Source organism: Solanum verrucosum, unplaced genomic scaffold, assembly GCF_900185275.1.
Source record: "Solanum verrucosum unplaced genomic scaffold, falcon-dt-bn FXZP01000128.1, whole genome shotgun sequence".
Taxonomy (NCBI): Eukaryota; Viridiplantae; Streptophyta; class Magnoliopsida; order Solanales; family Solanaceae; genus Solanum; species Solanum verrucosum.
The window spans coordinates 1,977,525-1,991,834 of NW_026020327.1; the positions used below are offsets into that span (position 1 = coordinate 1,977,525).

The 14,310-nt window shown below is 33.7% G+C and overlaps 2 protein-coding genes across 2 annotated transcripts in view; both read left to right on the plus strand.

Moving 5' to 3' along the window:
- LOC125835792 (GDSL esterase/lipase At5g33370-like) overlaps nt 1-14,310 on the plus strand; it is a 233,433-nt gene that overhangs the window by 145,013 nt on the left and 74,110 nt on the right. The window lies entirely within an intron of this gene.
- LOC125835730 (receptor-like protein Cf-9 homolog) lies at nt 429-3,041 on the plus strand. The gene has a single exon (XM_049514830.1). It carries the CDS (start codon nt 429-431, stop codon nt 3,039-3,041), a length of 2,613 nt encoding a protein of 870 aa, XP_049370787.1.

Consider the following 14,310-nt stretch of genomic DNA (forward strand, 5'->3'; position numbering starts at 1 on the left):
GTCACAAAAACAGTTACAAAGAGTATGTTTAATAAATAGCTCGTATTGTTATGAAGAGTTAATTTAGAAATGACCATCGGTGCAATTATCCTCAAAATTTTGTGATGAAGGTAAATGAGAAAGTAACACAATATACAATTCTATTTTTAATAACAAAACTAAAAAGATGATTCTCTATCCTTTTAAAGTTTGTTTTCCTATTTAGGGAATTTATTTTCTGTATGATAGATGTGTAACACATGCATAAGAATTTGAAAAAGACAAAAAGAAAACAACCCAAATTACATATGAACAGACAGAAATGGTTAAAGTGTGAATGAGAGAAAGAGAAGCCAACAACATTTGGAGAAAACACGTTTCTGTTTGGTCTTCAATGATAAGTTTCATACAATATAAAATTTGAAAACCCAAAATAATAAACTCAAAATATGATGATGATTCCAAGCAAAATATTCTCTCTACTTCAGGTTTTCACTATTTTATATCTCCATATAGTTACTTTTGCTTCCATCGAAGAAGCAACTGCCCTCTTGAAATGGAAAACAAGTTTCAAGAACCAGAATAATTTCTTATTGGCTTCGTGGAAGCCAAAGTCTAATGCATGCAGGGACTGGTACGGAATTATATGCTTTAACGGTAAGGTAAGCAAGTTGAATATTAGAAATACTAGTGTCATTGGTACACTTGATGGTTTTCCGTTTTCATCTCTCCCTTTTCTTGAGTATCTTGAAATTAGCATGAACTATTTCTCTGGCACCATTCCACCTGAAATTGGTAAACTCACTAATCTTATCTATCTTGATTTATCGAATAATCAGATTTCAGGCACAATCCCAACGCAAATTGGCTCACTCGCCAAGCTTCAGATCCTCCATATCTTTGACAACCATTTAAATGGTTTCATTCCTGAAAAAATAGGTCATCTAAGGTCTCTTACTGAGCTAGATTTGAGTTCTAACACTCTTGATGGTTCTATTCCTACTTCATTGAGGAATTTGACCAACTTGTCACTTTTGAATCTTTATAAAAATAACCTTTCTGGCTCCATTCCTGCAGAAATAGGTTACCTAAGGTCTCTTACTGATCTATGTTTGAACCGTAACTCTCTTAACGGTTCTATTCCTGCTTCATTAGGGAATTTGAACAGCTTGTCTATTCTGCATCTTAGTAGTAATTACCTTACTGGCTCTATTCCTGAAGAAGTAGGTTACCTAAGGTTTCTTACTGATCTACGTTTGAACGATAACTTTCTTAATGGTTCTATTCCTGCTTCATTGGGAAATTTGAACAACTTGACTATTCTGCATCTTCATGATAATCACCTTTCTGGTCCTATCCCTGAAAAAATAGGTTACCTAAGGTCTCTTGTTGGATTAAGTTTGAAAAATAACTCTCTTAATGGTTCTATTCCTACTTCATTGGGGAATTTGACCAAATTGACCCTTTTGAATCTTTATGAGAATCACCTTTCTGGCTTTATTCCTGAAGAAATAGGTTGCCTAAGGTTTCTTACTGATCTACGCTTGAACGGTAACTCTCTTAATGGTTCTATTCCTGCTTCATTGGGGAATTTGACCAACTTGTATGATTTACATTTGAGCAATAACTCTCTTAATGGTTCTATTCCCGCTACATTGGGGAATTTGAGAAACTTGCATGTTCTGTCTCTCAATAACAACAATCTGATTGAGGAAATTCCTTCAGCTATTTGCAATTTAACATCACTGGTAATCTTGTATTTGTCGAGAAACCACTTGAAAGGAAAAATTCTGCAATGCTTGGGTAATATCAGTGCCCTCCAGTATGTGATAATGTCACATAATAATCTCAGTGGAGAGCTCCATCCATCTATTTGCAATTTAAAATCACTGCATATTCTAGATTTAGGTAGAAACAATCTAAAGGGAACAATTCCGCAATGTTTTGGCAACATGAGTGGTCATCTTGAGGTTCTGGATATGCAACACAACAATCTTTCTGGAACTCTTCCAACCACTTTTAGAGCTAGAGCACTTAGAAGCTTCAACTTGCATGGCAATAAACTTAAGGGGAAAATTCCCCAATCTTTGGTCAATTGCAAAAAGATGCAAGTTCTTGATTTAGGAGATAATCACCTTAACGACATCTTCCCGGTGTGGTTGGGAACTCTTCCTAAGTTGAGAGTTTTAAGCTTGAGATTGAATAAGTTGCATGGACCCATTAGAACTTTAGGAAGTGAAAACATGTTTCTTGAGCTTCGAATGTTGGATATCTCTTCCAATGCCTTCACGGAAAACTTACCGACGAGTCTATTTCAACATTTGAAAGCCATGAGGACAATTGATCTGTCAATGGTAGCACCAAGATATGGATATTACCAAGATACGGTAGCTGTTGTATCCAAGGGATTGGAGTTTGAAGTTGTGAGAATCTTGTTTTTGTACACCACTATTGATCTTTCAAACAACAAATTTGAAGGAAATATTCCAAGTATTATGGGAGATCTCATTGCACTTCGTGTGCTGAATTTATCTCATAATGGATTGCAAGGTCATATACCGCCATCACTTGGAAGATTAACTTTAGTTGAATCATTGGACCTGTCAAGTAACCATCTTGTAGGAGAGATACCAGCACAATTTGCTTCTCTTACTTCTCTTGAAGTCTTAAATCTCTCCTACAATCATCTCGAAGGGTGCATTCCTCAAGGAAATCAATTTCAGACCTTTGAGAACAATTCATATATAGGTAATGATGGATTACGTGGATTTCCACTATCAAAAGGTTGTGGTAGTGATGATAATGATTCAGAATCAGAGAAAACTGATACCGGATCTGAGCTTGATGAAGAAAGCAACTCTGAATTTCTGAATGATTTTTGGAAAGCTGCTCTTATGGGCTATGGAAGTGGACTTTGTATTGGATTATCCATTATATATGTCATGATCTCAACTGGAAAACCGATATGGTTTGCAAGAATTATTGTGGAGCTGGAGCATAAAATTATGATGGGAAGAAGAAAGAAGCAGCGAAAGCAAAGGAGTTACAGAAGAAGCAAATAATCGCATGTAGAAGAGTTAAAAATTCAGGTATGCAGTTAAGTTCTAGTTTGAGCTTTAGATTATTGCAGCTAACTATATCTGAATATTTTCATATTAGTTATATCAGCAACTAATTGAATCCTCTACAAAGATTATTTCTCTGTCCAAAATTAGTTGGAACCTGTGATCCAATTATCTGGTTAGAGGCTTGGTTTAACAAGTAATTCTTCAAGTGTGAACCAAAAGTAAAATTCGTCGGACTTAATAACTTTCTTTCAAATTGTAATTTCATTTTAGCATAAAATAAAAGACTTGACTTTCTTTGTGTAAATATAAACATTAGACAGTAAATAAACAAATTCAAACATGCAGGTGGTTGTTGAAGAATTTGTTGGAATGCTCATCAGAGATGCAATAATATCAGAAACTGCAGCTTATGGTTTATAAGTAGGCTTTTTATTCTTCCTTTATTAAGTTCAGGAAATGTAATATTATGAATATTGATGATATATCAAGTTATGTAATGTTTTAACGTATTCAATGAAATACTATGTGTAGATTTCCATTGTACCAAAAAAGAAAATAAACATTGTGTGTGTCCCTGAGGAGACATTCGATTGAAAAAAATGAAATGTATTTTTCGCTATGGTGATATTTCAAGTAGGAAAAGTCAAACAACTGATAGTTAAGTTGTGTTTCAATAAGCAGTTGATGATAGTTCATGAGGTAGAAAATTCACGCACATGATTGTTCTAGTATGCAACACAGAAAATACACAGAAAATCGAGATACTTCAGATGTGTTTTGACCCTTCACTCTTTATATTTTGTGTGTTTCTGGATGAAAGAGGTAAGTTAGTCATGTATACGAGTTCAAATGCATTGAATGAAGTGTATGGCATCATATATTCTCTACCGACCGACTAGATAGTCTTTCTGTTGATGAAAAGAGAGAGAGAGAGTATTCAAAAAAGCTGAATTGACGGAGGAAGATATTTTTGATGCAACAGAGGGAAAGAGAATTAACAAGGAAAATTATCGAGTCTCCCACAATTTTCTCCACAGATGTATCCCTCAAGGACCTTAATTTCATACCTTTGAGGGTTATTCATATGAAGGTAATGATGAATTGCGTGGATTCCAGTTTCGAAAGGTTGTGGCAGTGATCTATTATCAGAGGCAAGTTATACATATGTATCATATCTGTGCTTGACGATCAAGAAAGCAATACTGAATTTCTCAATATTTTTTTGGAAAGCTGATCTTATAAGCTATGAAATTGGACTATGTATTGGATTATATGTAGTATGTTTCATGATTTCAGCTGGAAATCCGAAATGGCTTGCAAGAATCATTGAAGAACTGGAACACAAAATTAGTAGTGTATTGAATGAAGTTTATGCATTTCTTGGATTCCTATCTACTTACTGTACAATTTGCAAACTAATAATACTCACTTCACAGAATCTAAGAGGGACGTTATTATGAATAAAACTTTGAACTTGAGAATGCGTTATCCGTTGTCCCTAATATAATCAAGCTCGAGAAAGAAGTGAAGGCAGAGTGTGGGATGTCCCTGAAGCTAATTATATCAAGCCAACACCAGCACCAGCAACGATACGAATGGAGGTTTTCTATCTCAGATTTCTAACTCATGGGAAGAAATCGCTAGTATTTTTGTGTCTCTTCTAAGATTTGAACCCTACAGATCTCTTATGGTTTTCATCTACTTCATTGTCCGTTAAACCACACCCATATTAATTATCATTACAGACTCAATAGTTTGTGGATAATTTCTGTTCCTATCTCATTACTTGAGATCCTCATTTACATTATCATATAGTATAAATCTAACTTCTTTTTTTCTTTGGGGAGCAGCACGAAATAGTCATTATACTTTTTAGATTCGGACAAGTGGAATGAGAACGCAACAAAGCTATTTGGTAAAGTCCTTATTTTAATTATATGTGTAACACATTTACATTCATAATTCATTATGTTTATTGACTTAACACAACAAAACTAGTTGGTTATGTCCTTGTCTGAATTATATTATATGTGTAACACATTTACATTCATTATTTATTATCTTTCTTGACTTAACGCAAAAAACTATTTGGTTAAGTCCTTGTCTAAATTATATGTGTAACACATTTACATTCATTGTTCATTATCTGTCTTGACTCAACACAACAAAACTATTTGTTAAGTCCTTGTCTACAAATGTAAGTGTATCTTTCAAAGAAATCTGCCTATATAGATATGAATAGCCTTTTCTTAATTTTCACTATCAACTCTCAGTACACAGACTTACTCAGTATTTAGAAACAACTTGGACTAAAACATGGGATACAGGCAATTCTCATTTCTGATCTTTGTCTGTTTCTGTCAGCTTTCTTTTTCTTCATCCGTACCTCATTCGTGCCTCAAAGATCAAAGCACCACTCTTCTAAAATTCAAGGAAACTCTCACTTTAGATCCCTCATTAGTTACATGTAGTTCCTACTCTTATACGAGTTCATGGAATACGAGCAGAGATTGTTGCTTGTGGGATGGAGTCATATGTGATGAGATGACTGGCTGTGTGATTGAACTTAATCTCAGTTGCAGTGGTCTTGTAGGAAAGATTGATTCCAATAGCAGCCTCTTCCAACTCTCTCGTCTCCAAAGGCTTGACTTTTCTTCTAATAACTTCTCTAATTCTCACATCTTGCCTGAATTTGGAAGGTTCTCGAGGTTGACACTTCTTGATCTTTCTGACTCCTATTTCTCAGGTCATATACCTTCGGATATATCTCATCTTTCTCAATTACAGTCTCTTCACCTCTCCCCGTCATTTGAAACCATTCTAAGACTCACAGCCCATGATTTGAAATTGCTCCTTCAGAATTTGACTAAATTAAGAGAGCTTGATCTTACTTCCATAAACATCTCTTCCACCATTCCTCCGAATTTTTCTTCTCATTTGACAACTCTTAGGATGGGAAATACAGGATTGTACGGGATAATACCTGACAGTATTTTTCACCTTCCCAATCTGGAAACACTTGTCTTACAAAACAAACAATCAGCTCAGTGGTTATTTCCGAAGACCAAATGGAACATCAGTGCATCTCTCATCTTTTATGTGAATTATTTTCAACCCTCCAAACATCAGCCCAGTTGAAGGCTGGGCATTGTTACACACGCGCGTTTTCATTGGTCCACGTCACAAAGGGTTTTAAAAATATCTTACCCGTTTTATATAACCCATTCGTTCCCAAAATACAACCTAACCCATTTTTAAACAGATATCCCTAAATCTCTCTCAAATCTAAAGACCTAATCTGAAGAATAACAAGTCATTAGCGTGAAGGATTTGCTGAGTTTAGGATTTTCGTGAAGAAACAAAGTTACCAGGTTAGTAATTTTCGTTTAGATGATTGTAACATTTGACCGAGTTTAGGATTTTCGTAAAACTTAGTTTTTTTTTATCTTTTCAGTTTGACGATGGATGTGTACGTTACCTTAAGGTTTCACCATGGTGGAAAACTACAACAAAAACCTCGTATTAAGTATGAAGGAGGTATTGTCACTGATTGTTTTGATGTAGATGTTGATAAATTGTCCTACTTTGAATTTGTTGATATAGTTAAAGAAATTGGCTATAACGGTTCTGCTTGTGTTGTTTATATTAAACCACCTAAATGTCGACGTGTTGTTGAAGTTAAAAGTGATAGGGATATTATGGGTATTGTACATAAATTAAAAAATGTAGATATTGTTGAAATTTATATGACTCATTTAGTTGAAGAAGTTGTTGTGCCCCCCCTCTCCCCCGAAATTGGATATCTAAATGATGTGGGTGGGGAATCTAATACTACTTTTGATAAGGAATCTAGTCAAACTTTTGAGGGTAGTGAAGATTTAGGATTTGAAGAGGCTGCACAACCTGAAGAACCTATTGTGGGTGAAGAGTTGGGTGAAATGTTGGGTAGGACTTCTGCTAGTGTTGGAGAGGACTTGGGTAGTGCTTCTGCTGGTGTTGGAGAGGACTTGGGTAGGGATTCTGTTAGTGTTGGAGAAGACTTGGGTGGTACTTCTTCTGCTGCTGCTGCATCTGATATTCCAGAAGTTGGGTCTGATTGGGAAAGTGAAACAGCAGCAAGTGATGATTCAGACAATGCAGATTTGTCTGATGAAGGAGAAGATGAGTATGGTAGTGATGTTCATGGGGAGGTTATAAATCTTAGGAAAGAGAAAAGGGCTGCTAAAAAAAAAGGGCGCTAGATCTGAATGAGTTGATTAAGGGCAAAAAGGAGTTGATTTGGGATATGATGAATATTTATTCAAGAAACAAACTACTTTTGAGGGTAAGATAGCTGGAGATGAGCCCTACTTTGATCTAGATGAAGATGTTAGTTTTGAAATAGATACTGATGAAGATGTTAATGAGGAAGATGAGGTTGAACAACCTATAAGAAGACAAAGAAAAGCAAAAAGAAATAAAAAGAAAGTTGTATTTAATCCTACCTGTCAGTTAATAGTTTGGGAGACTGGTCTTGCTTTTGAAAGTGTTAAGCAGTTTAGAGAAGCTATTACTAGATATGCAGTTCAAGAACATGTTGAATTAGATAAATATGTTAATGATGCAACTAGGGTGAAGGTAAAGTGTACAGTTGGTTGTCCATGGTTGTTGTTTGGAAGTATTGATTCAAGAATAAGAGATTTTGTGGTGAAGAATTATAATCCAGTACATAAATGCAATGGCACAACCAAAAATAAATTGATGAATTCAAAGTACTTATCAGAAAGTTACAATGACAGAATTATTTCTGAGCCTGGCATTAGAGTTTTTCAGTTTCAAATTTTAGTGAAGAAAGAGTTGAATGTGTATGTAGGGAGGACTGTAGCAAGGAAAGCTAGAAACATTGTGTTGAAACAAATTATGGGTGATCATGTGAAATAGTTTAAAAGAATTTTAGATTATAGAGATGAGCTCTTAAAGACTAATCCAGGCAGCACATGTGTGGTGAGACTTGGGTGAAGAAACTTTTGAAGGTGCATAAAAATGTTTCAATCATTTTACATATGCTTTGATGCTTTAAAGAAGGCATTCAAAGCTGGAGCTAGAAGATGTATAGGATTTGATGGTTGCTTCTTGAAAGGTGTTTCTAGAGGTCAATTACTTGTGGCTGTTTGTAAGGATGGGAACAACCAAATGCTACCACTAGCATGGGCAGTTGTTGAGGTTGAAAAAACATTCACTTGGAAATGGTTTATCAAGCTTGTAAGACATGATCTTGAGCTAGGAGATGGAACAGACTTGACAATCATTACTGATATGCATAAGGTATTTTTGTTTTCTTTTTCATTTATTCATTTATTTTCTTTTTCATTTATTCATTAAGTTAGATTTCATGTTATTCTAAATGTTGTTGTTTAGGTCTTGACAAAGCTATTCAAGATCTCATGCCAAATGCAGAACAAAAAATGTGTGCAAGACATGTTCTAGCCAACTGATCTAAGAATTGGAAAGGCATTGAAAGAAGAAATTATTTTTGGAGATGTGCCAAATCTACATATGAACAAGAATTAAAAAGAAATTTGGATCATATGGAGAAGTTAGGCACTAGAATATGTGATGACTTATTGTGGTACAATATAGAGAGGTGGTCTAAATTATACTTTAAGTTTTTCAGTTGTTGTAATAGTGTTGACAACAACATGACTGAAAGCTTTAATTCATGGATTTTGGGGCCAAGACACAAAACTATCATCACAATGCTTGAAGAAATAAGGATCAAAGTGATGAGAAGAATAGGACAATTGAGGGAGTTCTGTGATACTTGGATAACAAACATATCTCCAATGGCCCTAAAGGTATTGACAGAGAACACAACAAAGTCAATTAAGTGTAACCTTGAATGGAATGGTGAATATGGTTTTGAGGTTAAAGACAACTGGGATAACACATTTGTTGTGAATTTAGGCAATCAAACATGTACTTGTAGATCTTGGATGTTAAGAGGTATACCTTGTTGTCATGTTATAGCTGCACTTCATTTTAGAAAATTGGAGCCCATTAACTATGTTGCACATTGGTATAGTAAGGAGACTTATCTCAAGGTCTATAGTCACTACATTCAACCAGTTACTAACATGAAAATGTGGCCACAGTCGGCCAACCCTTCTGTTATACCACATGTTATAAAAACACTACCAGGAAGACCTAGAAAGTGTAGGAGAAAGGAGCAGAATGAAAACAAAACAGGAAAATTGTCCAAGAAAGATGTTGAGATGACCTGCAGTCTTTGTCATGCAAAGGGTCATAATAAGAGGGGTTGTCATTTGAATAATCAAGCTAATGCATGCAGAGGAAGAGAAATGGGGAGAGGATGTGAGCCTAGTTCAACAAGGTCAAGTGTTGGTTCTTCTAGAACACCAACTGAATCACAATCAAGCAAAAAGAGATGAAGAGGTCGACCAAGAGGTTCTACAAAACAGGTAATGTTTATAGTAATTCATATAGTTGTTAATTTACATCTTAATCAGTCTAATATTTTTGTTGATCAACTTATGTTATAGGCTAGTGCTACTGGAAGGGGAAGAGGAACTGCAACTGGTAATGGAACAGGGATTGGTGTTGCTGCTGATAGTTCTGGTGCCACTGGAAGGGGAAGAGGAAATGTAACTGGTTTAGCTGGAAGGGGAAGAAGAACTAGTGTAGCTGCTACTGCTACTGATGTTCCTGGTGCTACTGGAGGAGGGAAGAGGCCAAGAATGGTTGGAATGGGGATACTACATACACAGAGTGATTTTACAATCCACAATGTAAGTTGTCTTAATTATTTACACACTTTTAATTTTAACTTATGAAGCATCTAAGACAACATAATTTTGTGAATCTAGCCTGGAATGCCTACGAACTCTTCAATAGTGATTGGAAATCTTGGGCATCATAAACCAAGATCAGGCTTAAAATGAAAAGGAAAGGCTGCTATAACTCAACAAGGTCTTCAAGAGATGAGAGAAAACAAAAGAATGAGAACAAGGTCCAATGCTGCTGAAGTTTGATATGAAGACTGCTTTAGTTTGATATTTTAGCTGTTTTTGGAACAATTATGCAGTTGTGACTGCATTAGTTTGATCTGTTTGTTTTTGAAACAATTATGTTGCAGCTGTGACTGCATTAGTTTGATCTATGTTTGTTTTTGAAACAATTATGCAGTTGTGACTGCATTAGTTTGATATTTTAGTTGTCTCTTTTTGAAACAATTATGCATCCAGTTTTGCATTACTTTTTTGTGTATAATTATGCAATTGTGACTGCAATTTAGCAAATGCAGTTGTAAATAAAACACAAACAAATACACAAACCACCAAATTACATTAAGAGAATAAGAAGAACTCATTACAAAAGAGTCTTGCACCTAATTGGTTACAACATAAACAGTGCTACACTACACCAGCATTGATCTCACTACATCAACAACTTAAGGTAACTTCATTGAACCTTTCTTCATATTTATCACCCAGAACCAATAGCTTATAGCTATAACCACAACACAACAACAAGCTACAACAAAAAAGAGCACATTCTGCCATGTTCTTCTCCATTTATTCTGCATCACTTTCATCTTCTCAACCTCTTCTTGCAACATTTTCAATTTCATACCTAGACAATCATCATCTTGTTTGAAATCTCCCGCCTTATCAACTTCTTCAGTAACCTCAACCAATTCAAATGCAGTGGCTGAGGTTTAAGAGGATTCTACTATATTCTCAAGCTCACCCAATTTCTGCATTAGTTTAGGAATCACAAATTTCGACCTCAGATCAATATTTTCTTTATCCTTCCAACACCAAAAGTTGCAAGATCTAGGACCCTTCAATAATGAAAAAGGATGAAGGAATTAGTGGTTAATCAAATTCTTAATCGGCTAAAAAAATTTAAACAAAAATGATCTTTACCTCATAATAAGGACATGGCCAATATCTTCTTCTGGGGTTATTTGAAGTTCAAGATGTTTTCAAACGCACCACAAGTCCATGATTACAATAAACTTTTTTCTTCGTAGTATAATCATCTTCTTCCATACAAAGATTTGTCAAATTAATTGATCGCATTGTGTGCTACAATTTTGTGCAAGAATTAACGAGAATCTGGAAAAAACAGAAAATAAGAAAAAGGGAGGAAAGAAAAATCAAAATAATAGATGAAGAAGAATAGGTTTGAATCTTACATTTTGAAGAACAATTCCTTCAAAGATTCAACTTTTAGGTTTGAATCTTACATTTTGAAGAACAATTCCTTTAAACATTCAACTTTTAGGTTTGAAGAGCTAAGATTTGAGAAAAATAATGAATTAGGTCACCATTTTTTGGATGATTGGGTTGGTGAGGGAGAAGAGGTATTTAGGGTTCTTCAAAAGTGAAGATTGTTCTTCAAATGGGTAATGGGTCGGATATTATCGTTGGAGGGGTAAATTTAATTTTAAAAAAATGTTAAAAGATGACTAACGCGCCGTTCTAAGCTGTAACAACATGCGCACAAGGTTGGTGTTCGGAGGGTTGAAAATAATTCACATAAAAGATGTTAAGGGGGGTATATAAACACCCGTGTAGTTTAAGTACTAAAGTAAGTTTTCGTGCCAAGTTCAGGGGTTTTTTATGTATTTTCCCTATTTAAATCTTAAAATAATCACCAAGTACATGTAGGTGATCAAACATTTAATAAAAAATATTAAGAACCTCAACTTAGATTTTACAGACCATTATAGTTTGGTAGAGTGTATAAACACAATGCTTAATAAAGTGTATTAGTAATGCTTGCATTGATACACTGGTTGTATTAGTTATGCATAAATTATTTCTTATGCATTTGATTTGGTGTATTAAAAATAGTATGCATTGTATAAAAATATTTACTTACAAAAATATCATTTATAATTATGGTGGAAAAGATGTAAACGTGCTTTTGAGGGCTAATTGGGTCTTTAATCATGCTAAATTGTTAATGCATGTATTGAATCCCTTTACATTACTAATACCTAGAAATCCATGGTATTAGTAAAACACTCCCCAGTACACAATAGAGTGTATAACTAATGCAAGCATTAGCTATATATAACATCAAAAAGTGTACCAAACAAGGGATAGAGGTCGTTTGGTAGGGTGTATAAAAATAATGTTCAATATAGTGTATTAGTAATGCTTATATTAGTTATAAGAACCCGTTTGGATTGATTTAAAAAAATAGTTTTTAAGTTAAAAATAAAGAGTCAAACTTGTTTGACTTTTAAGTCAAAAAATAAAAAGTAGGGAGATACGTACTTTTGGCTTTTAACTTATTTTAAGTTATTTTTAACCTTGTCAAACACTTCCTAAATTATTTCAAGTAATTTTTACTTATTTTAAAATTTGTCAAACACTTTCAAAAGTAAAAAACTGACTTAAAAGTATGTTTGACCAATTTTTAAGTCAATCCAAACACCCTTAGGCATAGATTATTTCTTATACATTGTTTGGTTTGGTGTATTAAAAATAGTATGTATTGTATACAATATTTATTTACAAAAGTATCCTTCACAATTATGGTGGAAAAGATGTAAATGTGCTTTTGAGGGTAATTGGATCTTTAACCATGCTAATGCATGTATTAAATCATTTGCATTACTAATACCTAGAAATATATGGTATTAGTAATACCATTGTTTTTAGACACGTTTTTGGGGAGAGTCCCGGAAGAATTTTGGGGCGGGCGTACCAAAAACACTCTGGGGCGCAAATTAAAGACGTAGATCCATAGGGCGTAAGTCCTAGAATTTGGGGCATAAGATCCAAGCGTAAAAACGTAAGCCCTAGTGTTACTTTTTTTATTTATTTATTTATTTATTTTGAACCTATTTTTGCTTGAAATCATACTTTATTATTGGTGTAATGATATTTCTAGTAATTGTAATATACCTTTCTCAAATAAAAATCATAATTTTATTTTGTATATATTATAGGTTATTTATTAAAATTTATTTGAAAGATAATCGAAAGTTTTACTTTTGCTTATTTTCTTAGTAATAAAATTTTAAAATTGAATATACATGAGACTACTCCCCGTAGATCCATAAGACTTACGTCTTGCCTTGTATTGCATAAAATGTCTCACCTCATGCCGCGCCCTTTTAAAACACTGAGTAATACACTTCTCAATACACAATAAAGTGTATAACTAATACAAAAATTGATTATACATAGCATGAAAAAAAGCACCAAACATGGAGGCTACTAATACATATAGCTAATGCATACATTATTTTAGATATCGTTCGGTAGAGTGTATTAGATACACTAGCTCAGTGTATTAGTAGTTAATGATTCTAAAAGAAATACGCACATAAAAATTATCACACATATTTAAATTAACTTATTAAAAAAACGATAACAATTCAACAACAATCTAAAGTCTATATTTAAAAAGAATGAAATATACAAATAAACTCGAGAATCAATAATAAAGATGAATTTTTACCCTATAAATTCATGATGAATTGAAAATTCAGATCTATCTATTTCATAAAAAGAAATATAATCGTAACAAGACTCAAGATCTAAGCAACTTACTAAAGTCATGGTCGCCTTCTAGGGGTGTTCATGGTTTGGATAAAAACCGATCCAAACCGAAAAACCAAACCAAATCGATTAAATGAACCGATTTAATTTGGGTTTTGGTTTGGTTATGGTTTTGTTCGAAAAAAATCGAAGAAATAACCGAACCGAACCAACAAGTTATATACATAAATTTTATTATTATACATACATAATATATTATATTCATAAACAATTTTAAAGAATTTATATACGTTTCATCAAAATTTATTTATAATTTACTTATGAAAGGAAAAATATCCAAGGTGAGAACATTTTTCTTATTGGTTTCATGTATATGAGTGTCTATGGAAATTCTTTGTGGGAATGAAAATGTCATTGTCTCTTCCTTCTATGCCAAAATAGTGAATTTTGAAGTTTTATTCAGTAAATTCAATGATCGAAAGTTCTGTAATGCCCGTCATTCTAACTATTTTTTTGTTTGAATGGATTGTTGTCACTTTTTTCACGTTTTGAATGAATTGTTTCTTTTATTTTTATGTATGGTTAATAACCGAATAACCAAACCAAATCAAACCAAAACCGAAAACAACCAAACCGATAAATATATATTATATTTGGTTTGGTTTGGTTTTGATAATTTTAAAACCGATTAAGTTGGGTTGGTTTTGATTTTAACCAATAACCGACTCAAACCAAACCGTGAA

Coding starts and splice junctions, on each gene's coding strand:
- LOC125835730 (XM_049514830.1), top strand. CDS start 429: ATGATGATGATTCCAAGCAAAATATTCTCTCTACTTCAGGTTTTCACT.